This window comes from Sphaerodactylus townsendi, linkage group LG11 (assembly GCF_021028975.2).
Source record: "Sphaerodactylus townsendi isolate TG3544 linkage group LG11, MPM_Stown_v2.3, whole genome shotgun sequence".
Taxonomy (NCBI): domain Eukaryota; kingdom Metazoa; phylum Chordata; class Lepidosauria; order Squamata; family Sphaerodactylidae; genus Sphaerodactylus; species Sphaerodactylus townsendi.
The window spans coordinates 624,602-645,484 of record NC_059435.1 but is presented as its reverse complement, the minus strand read 5'-3'; the positions used below and the strand labels follow the sequence as shown (position 1 = coordinate 645,484).

The 20,883-nt window shown below is 47.6% G+C and overlaps 1 protein-coding gene across 2 annotated transcripts in view; it reads left to right on the top strand.

The window, feature by feature from the left end:
- EPHA5 (EPH receptor A5) overlaps positions 1-20,261 on the top strand; it is a 76,153-nt gene extending 55,892 nt beyond the window's left edge. The window contains exons 10-11 of one of the 2 annotated variants that reach the window (XR_007245721.1): positions 3,668-5,404; positions 5,448-5,971. Coding sequence is in view for 1 of the 2 variants with exons in the window: in XM_048510401.1 (XP_048366358.1) it covers positions 3,668-3,812; positions 16,312-16,383 (217 nt within the window). In the remaining variant the exon portion in view is untranslated. Of the gene's footprint in view, positions 1-3,667; positions 5,405-5,447; positions 5,972-16,311 lie in introns of those variants that run through there. The other variant, XM_048510401.1, reaches the window with a different exon arrangement.
- The last annotated feature ends 622 nt before the right edge of the window (positions 20,262-20,883 follow it).

Sequence of the window (20,883 nt, the reverse complement as noted above, 5' to 3'; positions counted from 1 at the left end):
ACTCCTCCCAATCCTACCCCCAAAGTTTTAGCTTGGTCCCAAAAGTTACACGCCAAGAAAAGCATGCCAGCCTCCAGTCTCCCAAGCTTTGAGTGTGTGTGTGGGTACTTGTGGGGTGGTAGATGGTACTTACAGCAAATCAGGTCGACTCAAGAGGACCTTCCTGAAGCTCAGCCCCAGCCGGCAGAGCGCCTTGTGCACAGCCAGCCTGTGCAGCGTGACTCCCAATGTGTTTGCTGGCAGCCACCTCTGGCTGGGCAAGAGGGGGAGGGGGAGATGATGGCACATGTGTCCACCGAGAGGGCTCTGAGTGCTGCCAGTGACAGGAACCCCGCAAGCGAAGGCAATTACAATAGTTCCTCGGCTTTGCCAACTTTTATTGTGACTTTGCCCAGCTGGCCCTCTTTCTCACCGACCTGTTGCACACCTGTTACACACCAATGATAAAGGGGCGGGGCAGCGGCAAAGCCAGTGGCCCCACTCCTGTGGTCTCCAGAGTGTCAGGGGGCCTTTCAGGCACTTAAACAGGCCTTCACGTCCAAGCCCATCTTGCACCATGGTGACTCCTCCAAACCCTTTGTTGTGCATGTCGATGCCTTGGACAAAGCGATGGGCGCGGCCCTTCTGCAGCGGGGGGATGATTGGAGGTTGCACCCCTGCACCTACCTCTCCTGCAAATTCTCGGGGGCAGAGCTGCATTGGACTGTTGGGGACAAGGAGACGGGCAATTAAGTGTACCTTGACGGACTGGTGCCATTGGTTGGAGGGCGCTGCCCTCCCCATTGAGGTGTGGATGGACCACAGGAATCTAGCGGTGCTCGGCACGCTGGGGAAGCTCTCCTCCAAGCAGCTCTGCTAGGCTGATTTTTTTTCCCCATTTCAACTTCTCGCTGCATTTGTTCCCGGGGAAGTCCAATTGTTTGACTAATGCCCTGTCTTGCTTGGCCGACCCCTCCCCCGTGGCTCCTGTTCCATTCGGGACTCTGTTCTCCCCTTGCCAACTGGGCTTGGCAGTGACTACCCGCTGTTGGGCGTCGCCCTGCATCGATCCCTCTGTCGTGCCTGCATCCCTGGAGGGTGCCTTGAGGGAGGCCTCCTGGTACCCCCCGAGGAGGGCAGCGACCAGCTAGATAAATGGGGCAAGTTCTGGTGGAAGGAGGATTGGCTCTATGTGCCCCCAAGCGCACGCCTCCTCATGTTGCAGGGGACCCATGACGTTAAATCAATGGGGCACTTAGGGTTTGTGAAATTTGTTTTTGGCCCGCAGGCAATTCTGGTGGTGGACTTTGAGGGGGGATGGGGAGGCATATGTCAAGGGGTGCCCCACATGTGTGACTGCCAAGCGGGTGCAGGGGAAGGTGCCTGGCCTCCTCCAACCCCTCCCGGTGCCTTCTGCTCCCTGGAAAGTGATCTCCATGGATTTCATCTCTAACCTCCCACCCAGCAAAGGGAAGTCTGTGATTTGGATGGTTGTGGTCTTGTTTTCGAAACAGGCTCATTTTATCCCATCCACCTCGCTCCCGACAGCGAGCAAACTGGCCCAAATGTTTGTGACTCACATTTATAGGCTCCACGCTGCCCCCGACAAAATAATTTCAGACTGAGGCAGCCTGTCCATCTCGCAGTTCTGGCGCCATTTCCTCAAGCTGCTAGGCACGGAGCAAGCCCTTTCCTCAGCATACCACGCAGCAACAGATGGGCAAAGTGAACACTACCCTGGAACAATATCTGCGGTGTTATATCAATCACCACCAAGACAATTGGGTGGACTTGCTCCCCTTCACCGAGTTTGCATACAACAACACAGTGCATAGGTGCACAGGAAAAAAACCCTTCGAGGTCGTTTCAGGCTAGTCGGCTAAACCCTTTCCGTTCCTAGGCCAGTGGAGCTCCAGGAATGGGTGCAGTCTATCGGCAAGTATGGGGTCCCATGCAAAAGGTGCTGGAGAAGGCTAAACAGAGGCACAAGCAGCAAGCCGATAAGAAATAGCACCCCATTACTCTCGCAGTGGGGGATTGGATGTATTTGTCTACCAGGAACTTGAGGGGATTGCAGAGGTGTAGGAAACTGGGGCAGAAATACATTGGACCTTTTCCTGTGCTTAGGGTGATTAACAATGTGACTGCTGAGCTACAGCTGCCTAAGAATCTGAGATCCATACACCCTGTTTTTCATTGCAGCCTCCTCAAGAAGGCACCCCTCCCCCAGACGACTGGCATCTCTGGGTGGAGGTGCTCACTCCGCTCTGAGTGCGGGGGGAGGCTCACCACAAAGTGGAAGCAATCCTGTACTCTAAAGTGCATCGCAACTGCCTGCAGTACCTGATTGCCTGGACCCATTTCCCAGCCGGACACAACGAATGGGTGGACTCAGGACATGTGCAAGCCCACGCGTAGTGAAAGCTTTCCATTGGGCTTACCCTGACCGTCCAGGGAGAGGGGGGGAGGTCTTAAAGAGGGAGGAATGTCAGGACTGAGCCTGTCAGAGCCAAATGGCAATAGGGCAGGGGGAGGCGGTGTACCATCCTCTGATGTGTGGTGAAAGCCCGGCGTCTTCCCCTCGGCCCCCCAGGGTATCCTGGATCTTAGCAAAGGAAGGTGTGAACTGTTCCCAGGCTCGCAATGCTTTGCAGTGAATGCTTTGCAGTTTGTAGAGGGGAGTAGGAGCCATTTGGCTCGGTGGGAGGGGGCAACGGGAGAGAGGTAAGGGGTTTGCCTGGGAATCGCCAGATTCCTCTTTTACGGTGTTACCCACGCTCTGAATTAAAGGCTTTAGAACAAATCTACAGTTTCCTGGATTTCCAGATCCGAGGTTTGTCACTGCCCACCATTTTGTGCAGGTTGCCCAGCACATTGTGGGCAGGTTCTGTGAGTGTCCAACAATGTACAAAGTCCCCCAAGCATGTTTTATCCCTGTGACCGTGAATATGATTGATGTTCAGCAACATGTTCATTACTGCCCAGTGGTTGCAGGTGGGCCAATTGGCCCCTGCTGGCAGGGGCTGATGGCAATTGTAGTCCATAACATCTGGAGTGCCAAAGGTTCACCATCACTGGCCTAGGTGGTCAACAAGGAAATAGTGAAAACATAAAACATCCCCAAAGTGTAAACTGCTCTTGAACTGCTCATCAGGTTTTCCATAAGTCAGATTTCAACAAGGCCATCGGAGAGGAGCCAGATTCCATTGCAAATCTGTCCTACTGATCAATAGGGGCAGGAGCAGTGGTCGGGTTCAGCAGGTTCGCACCACTTCAGCAGAACCGGTTGTTAAAATGGTGCTTGTAAACAGTCAGTTGTTAAATTACTTGAATCCCACCACTGGCAGAAGCCCATTCTGAGCATTCCAACAAAACATAAAGCTGGATGGTTCTTTCTGTACCACAATGACTTTCTGCAAAACAACCTTTTACCTGACATGAATGCCTTGTTGAAGGCTTTCACAACTGGAATCAATTGGCTGTTGTGGGTTTTCACCGTGAGATGTGTTTCTCGGACACACCTCTGAAGATGCCAGCCATAAATGTGGGTGGAATATTAGGAGCAAAAAGTACCAGACTGCAGACCACAATAGCCAGTTGACATTTCATGATTTAAAAATAATTCATACCTTGTGCTCTCTCTCTCTCTCTCTCTCTCTCTCTCTCTCTCTCTCTCTCTCTCTCTCAGAGTGTCAAACTTATTAGGTGAACACAGCCCCCTGGGAAATGGTGTCTACAGATCTGTAGGTGAATGGCTGGAAGCCATCAAAATGGGACGGTACACAGACATTTTTATGGAAAATGGATACAGTTCCATGGACGCTGTGGCTCAGGTGAATTTGGAGTGAGTAGTTTTCCTCATCAATTTCCTATCGGTTGGAAGCCAGTTTTAGAGGCAAGGTAGGGGAGAATTGGAAACATTTAATTTTTGAACATTTTGAATTTGATTCCTACGAATTCCCCTCATTGTGTATTTCATAAATAGAAGATAACACACCCAGGTGACAGCTGAAATTGTGGTGACCACTCTTGTTGATATTAAAATGGCCTTTGCGTTGTGAATGCAGGATCAGCACTGCAATTTTGGGTTGTAGGCTTGTGGGACCAAGGTTTCGTACTCTTTGACCAAGGTTCATGGGACAAGGTTCCTCACAAAGTTACAGTGATATAAAATATGGCATTTTTTGAGAAAATGTTCCTGAAAATGTTCCAGAAAAAAACAAAAACTAAGCAGTGACTCTGCAAGCAAAATAGAGCCCATACAAATTATTTTCCAAACAACTGGGGTGAGTTCAAGGGCAGATGAGCAGATTCCATTTCCAGGGCTGGATAATAAAGGCTGAACTATGAATTCTTTGTTCTGGATTCCAGCAAAGCCAGTCAGAGGCATTACTGAAGGGACTGGCCAGGTGTGCGTGAAATCTCTTGAATGAAAAACAAGGACCCGAAATAGAGTCCAATAGAAACATGAAACCACTGTCAAAAATAACTGGATCTGTTTTGCTCATGAATTCTGCTTTTTAGTCATATCAGTTTTATTGTGTAATCTCAGATCCTGCCCAGTGCACAGTCTCCTTCTTGTTCACATGATGATGTAGAGCTCCATTCTGTGGGTTGATCTTAAAGACTGAAATAGGCAAATGAGAGAGAGAGAGAGAGAGAGACAGAGAGAGAGATGGTAGGAACCAAGTTTGTGTGTGCAGTTCCTATAATTCTCATAGCCTCTTTGGATTGGAAAAGAGGAACCCCCCACCAGTGACGTAGGTATAGATTTTTAGTGGGGTGGGTTTGGTGACGGAGGGCCATTTCATTCCGGCTGTTCCATTCCATGCATTGTTTCAAGCAAGCCGGACTTGTAATGGGAGGGGTTTGAACCCAAGAAACCCACCCCCTTTACCTACGTCCCTGCCCCCCCTTCCTTTTCCAGCAGCAGAACAGCTGGTTCAATCCAACTCCTTTTTCAGCTAAATATGTTACGATATTTTCAGTCAGGATGTCTTTCTTCTGTCCAAAGCTGGGGTTTATGAGCTTACTCAGAAATCAGAAAATCTCAGACATCCTCCACACTGCAGAGCGAAGCGGGTAGATGAAAAGGTTCTCCCTTATTCCCAAAATATTCTCACATCCTGGGATTCCAGCCTGCTTTTAAGCCATAGGTTGGGACGGGACCATTCTGAGAGTTGGAGAGAACAGTCCCTGTAAGAATCAACCCACGCCAAGGTTTTTAAATATGTCTGATGGTTTTCAGTGCCTCTGAACACGAGTGCCTAATTCAAGACTCTTCCAGTTCTGTGTCTTGCTATTTAGAAATCAGAGACTTTGAAGTGGTCTTGCACTGTTCACTCACAACCTGCATCACCTCATGCAATTTGAACATTTTGGTGATTTCTCTTCATTTTATCCAAATCCAGCCTGTGCACCCTCAGTCATGCCTCTGTCCAGATGTGGGACTCTGTTGGCACCCTCAGTCATGCCTCTGTCCAGATGTGGCCAAGTCCTGAGCTCTCTTTGGCCTGCAGCAGCTGAGGCCTGCCCAGCCATGTCTTCCACCATTATAGGTCTAATTCTAGCCAAGGAAATGGATGCCCTTTTTTCCATCCTACTCTTTCATCCGGAGTATCAGGCTGCTGCCACAAGAGGGTGAGAAAAATGCCTCTTTTCTAAACTTGTGGACAATCTCTGGTGATTTTTTGAGTGTCTGGAGTTTTTCCCTTATCCAGCAAGGATAACTTTGCCAGAACAACCCTCAAGAATAGCTAGCTCATGAGATGGCCTCTTTAGTCGAATTCTGAGCCGGACTTTAATGACTCACAACAAAAGGTGGACTTCACATCTCGCTTTTGAATAAGGCTCACTGCACCTTGAATTTCAGGACACCTTGTGGCTTGTCATGCAGTGGATGGCTCTGAATATTTGTAAATAATATGTGTCTGTTGTGTTATGTTGTAACTTTTTTTCTTTTAAAATAAATGTTAATTTATATTTTAAAAAACCATCCCTTGCTCAATGGGGGGAGGGAATCAGGAGTTCACCAGCTCTGGAGGGGGGTGTTTTTATTCCTCGCATCTCCTTCTGTGGCCGTTTCCCCACTCGCCTTTTGTTGCGCGCTACTACGGCTTCCAAAGTAGCAGCCCGGGGTCCAATGACACTTCCCCACTACTGGAAGCGCTGCTTAACAACATAGCCGCCATTCTGCCAGCCCTCCGCAACCTCCCTCAGCGCGCATCATTTCTCCCCCTGTTCAGAATGGCGCCTTTTGCAAAACCCCGCGCAGAGCGTGGGCAGTGGGGAGCATGACTGCGCACTCAGAAACACCCGTGGTTAACGAAGCCTGGTAAGCCTCGCTTTTCTTTTCAAAGTGGGGAAACGGCCTCTGACACAATAATTATTTCCAGAAGAATACCACTGTCATCCTGATGTTGGGAAGGGGATGAGTGACAAGAGAAAATGGACATTTTATGCAAACGTCACTGGTAACTGCAGAGCCTCTGATGGTAAAACTGACCTTCACACCACAAGCAGGCTGGGTGATTTCCTGGAAAAAAAAGTTCCTGTCGGGAAATAGAGTGGCAGCTTAGAAAAGAGCAAATAACCTTGCTGAGAATCTCAGTTTTCCTCATTTTAAGAAACAAAACATCTTTCTGGCCCCCATGGTTGCAAATATATGCTTGAAAATAGGTGGAGGGTACCTGCAGAAATCTCAGAAACGAGATGCTTAGTAAGGGCTGGTGGCAGAATGCACCATCAAGTGGTAGCCAATTTACAGCAACCCCATAGGATTTCCCTGCATGGCAACTTTGAACTTCCTTGGTGGTCTTCAAAGCAAAAACCAACCAGAGTCGTCCCTCCTTAACTTCCAACCTCTGTTGAAATGGGCTAGCCTGGGCCATCTAGGCCAAGGTCAAAAGGAGATCCAGTGGTAAATCCATGCCTGGCCTCTAGTACTTCCAGCTGCAGGCGAGGGCTGCTGTGACTGAATATTTTACCATTTGAAAAGGTTAAATCAGCATGTCAGAGAGAAGGACTGTTGCTGATTTGTCATCTTTTAAAATCAAAGGGCGCAGCTGCCGTCTGCTGCTTGTAAGTTTCCAGAGAGTAGGGCTTCAGTGCCTCGTGTCGGGCCATGTACCCCCGCAACAGCTAATAGTTTCGACAGTCCTCCAAGCCCCTTCTCCTGGCTTCCCTTCCTTCCCATCGCACTCTTGTTACGCTTGAGAGTTTAGGTTTTCTTGGCATGCACACACAGGTCTGAGCAAAGACGAGTACTGAAGAATCACTAACACTATTTTAGAATACCTCTGTAGTTAGGCACTCCCAACACATAAGCAACCTAATATTTATTTATTGATTTGAATTTGTATGCTGCCTTTCCCTGGAGAGCCAGCATGGTGTAGTGGTTAAGAGCAAGTTGAATCTAATCTGGAGAACCAGGTTTGATTCCCCACTCCTCCACCTGACTGGTAGAGGCTTATCTGGTGATCCAGGTGTGTTTACGCACTCCTGCATTCCTACGGGGTGATCTTGGACCAGTCACAGTTCTTTGGAACTCTCTCAGCCCCACCTACCTCACCAGGTGTCTGTTGTGGGGAGAGGAAGGGAAAGGAGCTTATCAGCCACCTTGAGTTTCCTTACAAGAGAAAAAGGTAGGATATAAATCCAAACTCTTTTTCTTCTTCTCCTTTGGAAGCTGAGGGGTGGCTTCCACTATGTAATCTTTGAACATAAAACTATAAATGTTATCTTGCTTCATATTATCTTGTTGGGTTTGTGGCTTGTATTCCTTGGTGCACCTGTTGAAACACTGACAAACATCTAGCTGAGTCCCTCCCATCTGTCCGAGGAAACAAGACATGTTTAGATAGCTGAGAAGTTCAGAAGGTGCCAACAGACCAGAATTACTGGGGGCAGCTGCAGAGTTACCAGTATCCCTCCAGAGGCACACTGGCTAACATTTCCTAAGCATTTTAAGAAATGAGGAAACCAGCCTGTTGCTGTGTTCCAAAACAGCTCCGGACTTACATCAGAGCTTACATACTTTTTTGTACTCATGCCCTGCTGGTAGAGTTGCCAACAGCCTAGAGCAGTGGTGGTGAACCTTTGGCCACCACAGGCCTAGAGGGAAAAGGTCCAGTCCCTTAAACAGAAGAAGAAGAGTTTGGATTTATATCCCCCCTTTCTCTCCTGTAAGGAGACTCAAAGGGGCTTACGATCTCCTTTCCCTCCCCTCACAACAAATACCCTGTGAGGTGGGTGGGGCTGAGAGAGCTCTGAAGAACTGTGACTAGCCCAAGGTCATCCAGCTGGCATGTGCTGGAGTGCACAAGCTAATTTGGTTCACCAGATAAGCCTCCACAGCTCAAGTGGCAGATTAGAGTGCACCTGCTTTTAACCAGTACACCACACTGGCTCTCAAGATTGAATGTGTAGAAATGTGCAGTTTTTCATGGAATGGAGGTCAATAAACAGCTCTGGGAAAAATAACATCCCACCCAACCACTTAAAGGGACAGAGCATTTTTTTCCCTCTAAGCTGTTGACCGAACAACCTGTTGGGCCTGATTCGAAAGGCAGAATCCCCTAAAGTATGTTGTAGGTTTTCTGGATTGTATGGCCATGTTCCAGTAGTATTTTCTCCTGATGTTTCACCTGCATCTGCGGCTAGCATCTTCAGACATCCTTTGAAAATGTCAGCCACAAATGCAGGCGAAACATCAGGAGAAAATACTACTGGAACATGGCCATACAACCCAGAAAACCCACAACATCCTTGTGATTCCAGCCGTGAAAACCTTCAACAATACTCCCCTATAGTATTTTGCATTCCTGGAAGCTGGGCTGCTACCTGTGCAGAGCAACTGTGCTGGCCCTTGTGGTTCCTTTCCAGGGAGAGCATCTTGGCTGTGCCAGAACACCAGGCCAGTTCAAAATCTCCCAAGTCTTGGCTTTGCAAGCACACTGTTGAGTAGAGGAAGGAGAAAAGTGGTTACTGAACACACCACAATTAGATGCTGCAGTAAAAGTTGAGCCGGCACAAGTCATGAAACAGCTTCAGGGATTCCATGACCCCTCTTGCCAGTGATGTAGGTATAGATTTTAATGGGGGGGGGGGGTTCGGGGTATGTGGCCATGCCCCCACCCACCTCTGGGGGCATGGCCACGCCTCCCCAAGCCCTGCCTCCAGCCTCAGTACTTATAAAAGTAGCTCTCCGAGGCCAGAAATGGCAGACTCCCCTGCCCTCCCCACACCAGCTGGGCTCCCAGCCAGCAGCCAGCAGTCCCTTCTGCCCTGCCCTCTGTGCAGAGGTGTAGCTAGGGAAAATGGAGCCTGGTGCAAAATCTGAGTTTTGCCCCCCCCCCCATGGGCAGCTGCTGCGGTGCTTGAATCCACCCCCAAATCCACCCCCAAATTTTCAATGGGGGTTAAACTAGGGAGCCCAGATTCTCCTTTTAAATCCACCTTAAAGGGAGAATCTGGGGTCCCCAGTTAAAACAACATTGAAAGTGATGCTGTTTTGGGGTGGTTTATCCCCCACCCTGGAACAGCATCACTTTTAATGTTCTTTTAACTGGGGACCTCACATTCTCCCTTTAAATCCATGCTGAAGGGGGTGGATTTAAAAGGAGAATCTGGGGAAACTTGGGGGGTGCCTGCAGTCAGGGGTGCAATTGTTAAGCTAGCAGCACCAAAGTTTCAGGGTATCTTTAGGAGACTCTCCTGATGATACCACCCAGGTTTGGTGAAGTTTGGTTCAGAGGGTCCAAAGTTATCTTCTATTAGCTCCCATTGGAAACAATGGGGGATGGGGGCACCCTCTTTGGGAGTCCATACCTTTGGACCCCTGAACTAAATCTCACTAAACTTGGGAGGTATCATCAGGAGAGTCTCCTAAAGATACCCTGAAACTTTGGTGCTGCTAGCCTAAACACTGCGCCCCCTGCAGGCCAAAAACTGAAAAAAACACTTAAAATACCAAAAAAAATCACAAACGGGGGGGGGGGGCAGAGCTTCGGACATGTAATGGGGGGTTTGAACTCAAGACCCCCCCCCCACACACACACACACACCTATGTCCTTGCCCCTCTCTCTGCATTGATTTCTGAAATGCCATTTCTGGACATGAGATGGGGATGACTGAACCCAGCCAGTAGGTTTGTCAGTACTGGAAAACCCGTTCCAGAAGGCCAACAGTGTGGTTTGGCTAGGAAGTCCAAGTTTGAGATGAGAGTGCTTGCAGGAGTCTGAAGGTGTTATATACCATGTTATGTTACACTTAATATAGTCCCCATCTCTTGGTAGACAGAGATCCAAGCATGACATTAGCAGTGGTCAAGTATATTTTCCTTAATGGAATAAAGGCCCTGTGTTTCCTGCTCTGTATTTGTTCAGAGGAACTTGAAAGAAGGAAAGGCTTTATGTAACACAAGCCATATCCCCCAGCAGCAGTCAGGCGGCTAGGATTTCCGTGCTGTTCTTTCCTTCTGGAGTACAACTGAAGCTAATCTAATAGTACTTATGGACTAGTCCAGCGGCCGATTATATGCAAGGCGTCTGCTGCACAATGGGGGCAAATGTCCATCGCAGCAGGGTTTCTTGAACGGAGCTATTTCCTGGAGCTCCGCTTTCACTGTTCATTCTCTCCATGGCAAGCAGTGCCACTTCTAGCAAGACTTTAATTTACTTTGCCACCAGAACAGGACAGCTTTGCCAGTGATCATAACTTTGCCCCGGACATCTTCCCTCTGCCCATGGCCAGCCTACCTGGTTTCACCCTGCCATCCATGCTTTCCCCCTTGCCCCCCTCTCATGTTGCCAGTTCCTTCCTACTTCTCTAAATGTTTATATCTAAATATTGACATTTTGACACTGGCGGACCTACCTAGGGGACAAGGGGTACCCCTTGTCCCCGGGCGTAATTTAAGTGCGATGGGGGGGGGGGGAGTCGCATTGGGGCGCCGAGCCAAAACAGCCCCATCATCATCAATAACAGACTGCCACCATTCATCATGGAGCTGGCAAGCTGCTGTACACAGAAGTCGGCTCGGGCTGTCTTAGCCCTGCCCACTCTGTACGGTGGCTCACTGGGTCAGTTCCAGCTCTCAGTTCATTAGCAAGCTCCACCTCCCTTTGACCCAGTGTGGATCTGCCTTCTGCCAGGGTCAGGATGTGGTTGCACAGACAAACCTCCTCCCCTGCTGCTGACTGGCCAGTGGCCACCAGCACAGAAGGGAAAGAAAGGTGAGCAGGCCCAGGAGGGAAGCCCTGCGCAGCAGCTGCCTTCGTCACAGCCTCGAGAAAGGTTTGTTTTTGTCCCTCCATTTGTTCCCCCCTCCCTCCCTCCCTCCCTCCCCGCCCAGCCCAACAGGCTGAGAAAGAAGTTGGATTTTGGGACCTCTTATTAGAAACCACTTTGGCTGGATTGGGTCCAGATGAGCTTAAAGGAAATATTATTGTATTGTGGGGTGGAGGGCAGGGCATTAAGAGGTCCAACTATTTTTGGCTGTTGTGGGTTTTTTTCCAGGCAGTTTGGCCCCGCCTGGTCATGCCAGTTTTACTGCACTAGCCTTTCCCAAAGCCCGCATTTACGCCATTGGACTGAAGATGCCCTCCAATGCCCGGGGAAACCCACAACAGCCTGTTGATTCTGACTCTGGAAATAGTGCAAAATACAGCGCCTGGCCACAGTGTTTTGCAGGATTAGAGAAATCCGACAACAATACATTCCAAGCAAGGAGAAAAGCAGCTCATTCCAAAGTGTGCGTTACTCTCTGCTCCAGGCAACTGGCTTCCAAGCATCAGATGGAAGCACCTGGCTGCAGAGTGCCCTCCTTCCCAGCTGGGGATCCCCGAAAGCACAAGGCTCCAGGCGTTACCAAAGGCAGAGGCAGGCAGAAGCCCCAAACTCCCTTTCACCTTGCCAGGACTCTGCCCTGGAAATGGCCCTCTAATAAAAGAAGGGGCAGAGCAGCTCTGGGCATGTGCAGAATCATGACCAGTCAGAGTGCTGCTGGCATAGAGCCGGGCTTCTCCGTTGGCATAAGTGGCTCCGAAGGAGAGGAGAAAGACAAAGGACAAGCTCCAGGGGGTGGGGTGGGCGCAAAGTCCTTGGAGAGGTGGGCTCAGGTTTCTCATGAGTTGGAGGTCGAGAGGAAGTGAATCCCTCCCAAGCCCAAATGAGTGAATCCCTCCCCAGCCTCCCTTCTCTCTCTCTCTCTCTCTCTCCCCCCACCCCCCGCAGCACATCTGCAGATTGTCACTCAGCAACGGTGCTGGGATTTCCAAATCCAGGGTGCCTTTTATTGTTTGTGGGAACCTCCCTTTCACCCGCCTAATTGTGTGCCCCCCCAAAAGGATCTCGGCTTTGATGATTTACTTTTCTAATTTCCAAGTTATGTTTCCTGGCATTGCTTTTGCCCGACGGCATCAGGGGGGGACAAAATGCCCCCTTCCTTTGGATCTGAAGCCAGAGACGCACCTCGCTGGCTCAGCTCCCAACTTTTTTCACAATCAGTTTTTTTGGGGAGGGACCCTGTTAGTCTGTTGCATCAAAGTCGAATAGTCAAAGAAAGCAGGCATCTAGGGGCACCTTATGGGGAGAGCCTAATCAAGACTCCTCAGTCAAATCCCAAGATCCCTTCTGCACATGCAGAATAATGCACTTTCAGTCCCTTTCACAATTGTTTCGCAAGTGAATTTGGTGTGATGTTCTGCAATTGTGCAAAAATCCAGCTGCAAAGTGCACTGAAAAGTGGATTGAAAGTGCATCATTCTCCATGTGTGCAAGAGGCATGGAAATGGTGCAATGGAGCCGCTTCCTTTACCTTCCCAGACAACAGTCATTCCCAGATCCCGGCAACCAAGGCGTCCAGTGGGGATCCACTTCCAGGATTGACTGTGGTGTTGAGTGAAGTTATATAAGTAGACATTTATCACAGAGTCTTTGGTGGTTTATAAATATCTAGGGTGCATTCTTTCCAGGCTATCACCCTATGTTCACTTACCTGCTGCATCCAGGAAGGGCAATCTGGGAAAACCACCCGGTTAACAGAGTCTGCCTGGTAAAGGTAGTGATGTGATGCTCTGTTAATGAAAGAAGAGTGCACCAGCCAGCCCATCACTTCTCCCCCCTCAAAGCCTTCCTGCTTCCAAGGGCCAGTGAGAGCTCCAGCTGAAGGAGGGAAGGGTTTGTTGACCTTGCTGGCTGTGGAGGTGGGGGGGGAGTGATGGGCCAGCGGGCACATCCTCTGTCATTCTGAAGAGAAGAAACCATTTTTTTTTGTCTTGGGAGGTTAAAGCAGAGACTAACATGAGCAGTGGTGCTCTGTTTTCCAAAGACAGATTTTTCCCCTCCCGTCACTTCCAACCAAAGAGTGCCACCTCCTGTACTCATCTGGATTTGGGAATAAAATGACTCTCTTCCCACCCTGCTGCTCATCCTTCTGCTTATTATCTGTGCTCTTTTACACATAAAGACAATACTGAGTTGTCATCCTGGGCTTTTTAAACACTAATTCTGGTAACAGTTAATTGTAGAGTCCTCTGTTTGGTTAGGACTGTGAGGAATTTTTTTTTGCTGGATCAGATGAGCTTCAGTCCTCTGCCTCCAGTGGCCAGATACTGTTGGATAGCTCAGTATCAATAAGAACGCTTTATAGCAATGAGCTATTCTGTTTATACCAAGTTATTGTGTTTAATCAGAAGAATAATTCTTCATGAACATAGAGGGTTTGTTTCTCCATTATTCTGCCCTAATAGCAGTTGCTGCAGCATTCATGTTTACTTCCTTTTATAGAGCATAAAACATAAGAACAGAACCCTCGCTAGATCAGATCCAGAGTCCATCTAGTCCAGCATTCTCTGCTACTAGCCCAGTGGCCCACCAGGTGCCTTTGGGAGCTCACATGCAGGATATGAAAGCAATGGCCTCTCTTGCTCCTGCTGCTCCTGAGCACCCTGGACTAGATATTAGCAAGAAGCCATCCCTAAAACATCTTGTGGCAATGAATCCCATAGAATATTTTCTACCTATCACACATTTGTAATCCAAAGTCCTTCCTCTAAAAGAGCTGACTGTGGTTCTCCCTCATCTGCATTTCTCTTGCCCAAGGTTACTCCAGTGAGAGAAGAAGAAGAGTTTGGATTTATATCCCCTTTCTCTCCTGTAGGAGACTCCTCAGAAGGGGACTTACAATCTTCTTGCCCTTCCCCCCTCACAACAAACACTCTGGTGAGGTGGGTGGGACTGAGAGAGCTAAGAAAGAACTGTGACTAAATTCAAGGTCCACACCCCAGCTGGTGTGTGTGGGAGTGCACAGGCTAATTTGAATTCCCCAGATGAAAGCCTCCACAGCAAGAAGCGGGGAGATCGAACCTGGATTCCCTCCAGATTCGAATGCACTTGCTCTTAACTACTATGCCACTGCATAGGAAAGCGTTTGTTGTTGTTGGCTGGGGGGAGGGGAAGAGATGGGCCAGCTGACCGCATCACCGATCGATTGGAGTATCAATTCCCTGATGGCCCATTGCTCCCCCACCCTGGCAGATTTGGAGATATGAGAAAGGTAGAGCACTAATACAAAATGACAGGCATGGATTTTGGGCCAATCAGAAAAATACTGGAAAGGTTGGAAGATAAAGCGGAATCTTTTTTTTGCAGATGTAAAGGTGATGCTTTATATGGGTTTTTCGTAAGCATCTAGTGTGCCACACCTATGTGGAAGAAAACTCTGACATGATAGAAAACTAGTGGAGGGGCACTTGGCTAGGTTGACCAACTTCTTGGAGAAAAAAATCCTGTCCCTTTAATAGAGGCTTAATGGGTTACATGTGATGTTAGTTATAATGTGATGGTGATTTAGAAATGACCTGGTGCAAAAAATCATTGTTTGGTCGTGGTGGGGGAGGGTGGCTGCCCATATGGCGGGGGGGCACCAAACTCAAATTTTGTCCCCGGGCTACAGTTTGCCTAGGTACGCCCCTGCATTTTGATACAATAATAACAGACAGGGCTTTTCCAAGGAAAAGCAGGGCCCCACTCTATTTCTGCCCTCCCTGATGATCAAGATAGCTTTTAAAAATTGTCTTTCAAACCAACCTTTTTTTTTTTACAAAACAAAACAAGTCTCTCTATTTTCTGTCATGGCAGCAACAGCAGGAAGAGAGGGAGGGAGGGAGGAGGGGGAGAAGTCTGTGCCTTTAAGGCTGATTTGATGGGTGGAATGTAAAAAACAGGAACTGAGAGCTGGCAGAGTTCAACACACAAACTACACTGCAGGCTGTGGGCTGCCTACTTGGATGTAAGCACAGAAATGTGAGGAGACCCCACTGCAAGCCCGTTGCACAGTGAAGAGCCCCAAGGTAAACCTTCCATGCATAATGGCTGTAATGGGAGACTAGAGGTACAGATTGAAGAAGATCACAAATGTCTGGCCTCTGTAAATAGCAAAAAGTGCACACAGCCCTAGTTTAGAGTGGGACCGTGTAAATGGGCAGATTGAATTCTTCAGCTCCAACTCAGTTTTGCTACTCTATATCAGGCTCCCCGCTCCAACTCACTTTCTGTTTGAGCATCAACAGAGCAGAAAGACTAGTTTCAACTCGGAAAACCATGCAGGAGTTGAAGGGTTAAATCCTCCCCCCCCCCTTATCCATGAATGGACACTGCTCATTATAGATCTACCTGATAAAGTCTGAAGGATAAAGTGAAGGGGGAAGGCAAAGACCACAGGAATCCTGGGGCCCCCAGCGTGGTGCTCGTGGGTGCCGTGGCATTTACTGACACCTGTCCTGCTGTCTGCTGAATACATTTACAAAAAAAGGAGGGGGCCAGGTGGGGCTTTTGCCCAGCAGGATTTCTGAATGGCCATTGAAGATGTGCTTGGCTGTGCAGATTTTTGGCAGCAGCTGCCATCACAACACAAGGATCTCTATTGTGTGGCAGAAGGCAAGCCACAGCATCCATTTTGTGTCTGGCCTCACGTCCTGCAGCAGCCATTTTACTGTGTTTGAATTCCAAAGGTGCCCACAATCTCAGAAAGGTCAGGCACCTCTGAACTAAACAATATAGTTTCTTTCACGAGGAAGCATTCAGACAAAAGCACCACCGTCTGCAGCCCGGGAAGAAGGTTTATTATGGGATGCTGCTTGCAATCTTCAATAGCAAACTGGTCTGTTGGGGGTGGGTGGGAGATTTTCACTTCCAGCAGCGCTTTCAATAATTATGAAGAACTTTAAGGAATTTGACTGGAAAGAAATGGAATTTTTTTAGTCACTTGAGTACAACCATCTTCCTGATAAGTCAACCATGTGGAACCAATGTGTGCTTTCTTCATGCAGGGATTTGAGGCGGCTTGGAGTTACACTTGTTGGGCACCAGAAGAAGATAATGAACAGCCTGCAAGAAATTAAGGTCCAGTTGGTGAATGGGATGGTGCCTTTGTAACTTGGTGCCCATGTTTTTAATGCCACTTCTTCAGGTGATCAACTCTGCACTTTGGAAACTTAGCCCTAACATTTATTTTATAGAAGAGAGAGAGAGTGAGAGACAGAGAGAAATTCAACAATTTCTTTAAGGCATTGGAAAAACATTGGCCTCAGTCACGTGATCTGTAATGACTGTTAGAACCTGCCTTGAGGTGACTTCATTCTCTCTGCATCAAAAGTAAGAAGGAACCTGTTTTATGTAAGGTTTACCATTTTCCTCTTCGCCAACAACAAAGACGCATTCCTAAGTACCTTGACTGTGCTGGAATAGTGTGTGTGCGTGTGTGTGTGTGTGTGCAGGTACATACACACACACCTTTTATAAAGTCTGAAAATGGCCACTTACATTATACTTACAAGGACTTACTTGGAAGGAAATGTTTTTCAAGCCATTTGTGGGCTTAGGAGAGCTGCAGCTTAAGTTTACTCTGCATCTTTAGCATCAATGAAAGAATACTGATGAGCAATATTAAGACTGTTTCTTGACAGAGATGACTTGTTTTGTAAATTGTAAAGAATGCTGTTAGCTCAGTGAAGCTCTCAAGACTGGTACAAACACTTATTGATCAATGTTCAATGCAATACAGGGTGTGTGCTTTTTTTCTTTCCTTATGCTGGTTTTTTTAACCTGGTTAATATAATGTTTATAATGTACAGTTTACTAGACAGCTAGAGGCAGGATAATTTCCTTTTCATGCTGCCTATCTGCACATGTGTTTTGCAGGTGTTCTGTCATAACCAGAACTGTGTGCATTCCACAACAGCACAAAACAGGGTAATAGGTACAGAAATCTGAATTCAACTCTCTGAGGAAAAAAAACCCACAACTTTCTAGCACTTACAGTCGTGGAGATAAGCTTGAAAGTGTGCCCACAGCTGCTGGTGAAATCTCAGGAGCCGAAGGAGTTGCTACCTCCAAATTCCAGTGGCTGGGGGAGGGGTCAGTTCCCGCTGCAGCTCCTTTCTCCTCCCCCAACTGGATGTTGTTATGCAAACGGATCTCCTTTATACAAGCTGCAGAATTAGACTTTGTGTCGCACAGAGTTTTCACTTTTTAAAGCACACAGTCCTTCGGAAGTCCAACAACAGCAACCTGTAATAACTTTGGATCTGAAGAAGTGTGGGTACATAAAACCCTGTTTTATTTGTGGGTACATAAAACCCTGTGGGTACATAAAACCCTGACTTTTACTAGTTTTTAGTGGGCTTGCAGATGGCTGATGCCTGTCCTGACTCTCTTCTTCCCTCCTTAACCTAAACTTCTCTGTGTAAGAAGGGGGGTGAAGGGGGGGGCGGGAGGGCAGGTGTCGGGTCTCACCACTCCCTGCAGCATCCAGGACTAGCTAACCACTGCGGCCAGGCTGAATGATGCAGGAGCTAGACTCAAGGAAAAGGGGCCTCCAATCCTACTGTTCCAGAGAGATGAGGCTGACAACACATGAGCACTCTGGTCCATGATCAGGTGTCAATGGACGGCCCCAGGAGGGTTTCTCTTGGTTCTGCTCCTGACCCACACAGAAAGTGCCCAGGGAAGGTAATGTCACCCCATTCTTTAGCCACAAGCCACCCCCAAAGCATGGCGAGCCCCAGAGTAGGAAATGTTGCAGCACAGTGACTGGAACCATTCTTGTGAGTAAATGGTTTCCAAACTGAATCAAATGTGCCCAGAATATTTTCTCTGACCCCAACCCTAACTACTCCCCACACCTCTAGTATTTAGATCAGACATATCCTAGGCCAGCTGGTTCAATGTTTGGGTGTAATGAAAAACTTGTCCCTTTCTGATCAGCCAAGCGTCAAAATGAAGTTATGCTGAACTCCTAAGAACACTTTCTTGGGACTCAGCCCCACTGACTAGTCCTGAGTAGGACGCTGCTTAGACTTGCCAAGGACGGCCCCATCTGCTCTTTGTGCCTTGGAAATATCTTTTGCAAAAGCACCCAGTCATGTCTAGGTTACATGAAAGGAAGTGTTTGTTGCTACTGGGAATGCTCCATCCCTTTCCACACCAGAACCACCCTCTGGGCCTTCCCTGTCCACCCACTGCGCCTGTGCTGAGGATCCTCCTGCCAGCGGGAGCAGCGATTCCTGGCCCTGCAGAGCAGCAGGAGGATTTACTTACTCAACATTGACCTTTTTGCCACTAAAGCAGTTTACACAAAAAAACATCATCAAATACAGTCTAAAGTGATTTAAATATTTGAAATCTTTTAAAAGATGGAAACAGAGTAGAAGGATGGAGCGGTTTCGTGCAGCAGGACCAGAATGAGGTAGTGGTAGAATCCTGACATGAGGAAGGATGAAATAGCACTTTCAGCAACCATTTTTGAACACTCTTGAGAAAGCTTTTAACCCATCCACTCAAAGAGCTTTTTTAAATCCAGCCACTCCATAGCTCATTCCGCACATGCAGAATAATGCACATTCAAACTGCTTTCAGTGCTCTTTGAAGCTGTGCGGAATAGCAAAATCCACTTGCAAACAGTTGTGAAAGTGGTTTGAAAACACATTATTTTGTGTGTGCGGAAGGGGCCCATGTTTGAGGTGATATAGTTCATTTCACTGCCTTTAGATAACCATTTCCTTGGGTGCCAACATAGATCAAGTAGCTGAAGTCACAATTAGAATTGGAATCATGAGCACGAGACAGAGGTCAGTAATACTTTCCGGGGTTGCTGTCCTGAAGATGACAAAGGCAAAAACTGGCTTGAGAGATCCCTTTGGCCATGGCATTCCATTCTAGGTCACAAACATGAACATCTAGATCAGACCAAAGACCCTGAGCCTAGAACATCTACTAGGCCAGAACAGCAAAACTTAGTCATATTCCTTAAACCAACTCCCTCCCTGTAAACTGTAATTTTTCTCTAAAATTTGTGGTCAGGGTTTAAAGAGCAGCAGAGATGGGCAGTCCCACAACAATCCTCCAATATTTAATCAGCATAATGGGAGTTATTTTGAAGCCATCTAAATAGTTGATTCAGATTATTATTAATTATTAATTTTAACAATGATTCAGATTTTGGAGTGAGTCTGAATGAATTGGGACCCCAAACACTATTGTGAGATAAAGGCATCATCACTATATGCCAGAGCCGAAGGGCCTGAGTTGGCAGTGCTGCCTTCTTCCACCTACTCACATTTTATCCAGCTTAGTGGTGGGTGGGCACCAAGCGACTGGGAATCCAGTAGCAGGGATCAAAGTTGATGGGGATCCTTTTCTGAACCCTCGTCAGACTGTAGATTAATTCAGAACAGATCCGAGGGCAGGAATTTCCTGTCTGCCTACCCATGTTTCACAGCTTACAACATTCCTGAAATCAAGATGCTGGACACAAAAGAGAGCTCTTGGGTCTGAATAAAATGTGTTAATACACTTTACTGTTAATGTATTGCACATTTCCCTGTTCCTTTCAAAGTCTGAGAAATCTCTCTCTCCCCGAAGGGTCCATTCTGAGCCATTTTCCTTCAAGAATTGCCAGTTACTTCTCCATGGGATGCATAGATTGTCACGAACTGGAAAATAGGAGGCCTTGACCATAGATCAGGCACTGGTGAAAAGGAGGATTGATCAAATGCCTTCTCTAGCCCGTTCTTCTTCCCTGGATCTGTCATCCTTTGGCAAAGTGCCAAGCTCATCCGTCACTGTCAAGCCTGGGAGGGAGGAGCGCGAGGCACCCCCTGGGTGGTCGACTTTCATCCAAACAGCAGCAAACCAGTTGCCAGGAAAAGCTGGACACAGTCTGGCAATGCGATTTCAGTCTTTCAAGTATAATTTTGTTATCTGCCAGGGAAAGAAAAGGGGGAAAAAATAAGACAAAACAATTTCAGCACAAAGCTGATTCCTCAAGTAATAAATGTCATTATTAAAAACTGCCAAGAGACCCATTTTAGGACTATTTGCACTTTCCTGCCTACAGTTGATTGTAAAATAATCCATAGGGAAGTGGAACCGACAGCCGGCTTCCTCTGGAAAAATTCTGCTGTCTTCTCTTGCTGCTCCAAACCATTCAAATTTGGAGATGATTTTATTAGTAGATTATCCTGGGCACTTTCTCTCTGATCTCTTAAATCTGCAGTTTACTGCTGGACAGCAATGAATCTCAGTACAAATCTTTTATTTCCTCTCAAGAATATCCTCCTGTGCCCAATAACACGTGGTTATGATTTATCCCACTGAAGTGTGCTAGTAGTTTTCTTGCCACTTGCATAAGTATGTAGTGCTTCGTACCAACTTTCACTACCTTTCAGTGGATAGCTAGTAAAGAAGGAATGCCACTAAAAGATGTTGTATTTGTTGATAAGTTGAACCGGTCTTCCTAAGTTAAAAACAAAACCCAAACCTTCTTTAATTCAATTTTCGGCCCTGCAACATTTCATTATAGTAACAGATAGTGGGTACGAGTTAGGCAAAGCCAACCAATT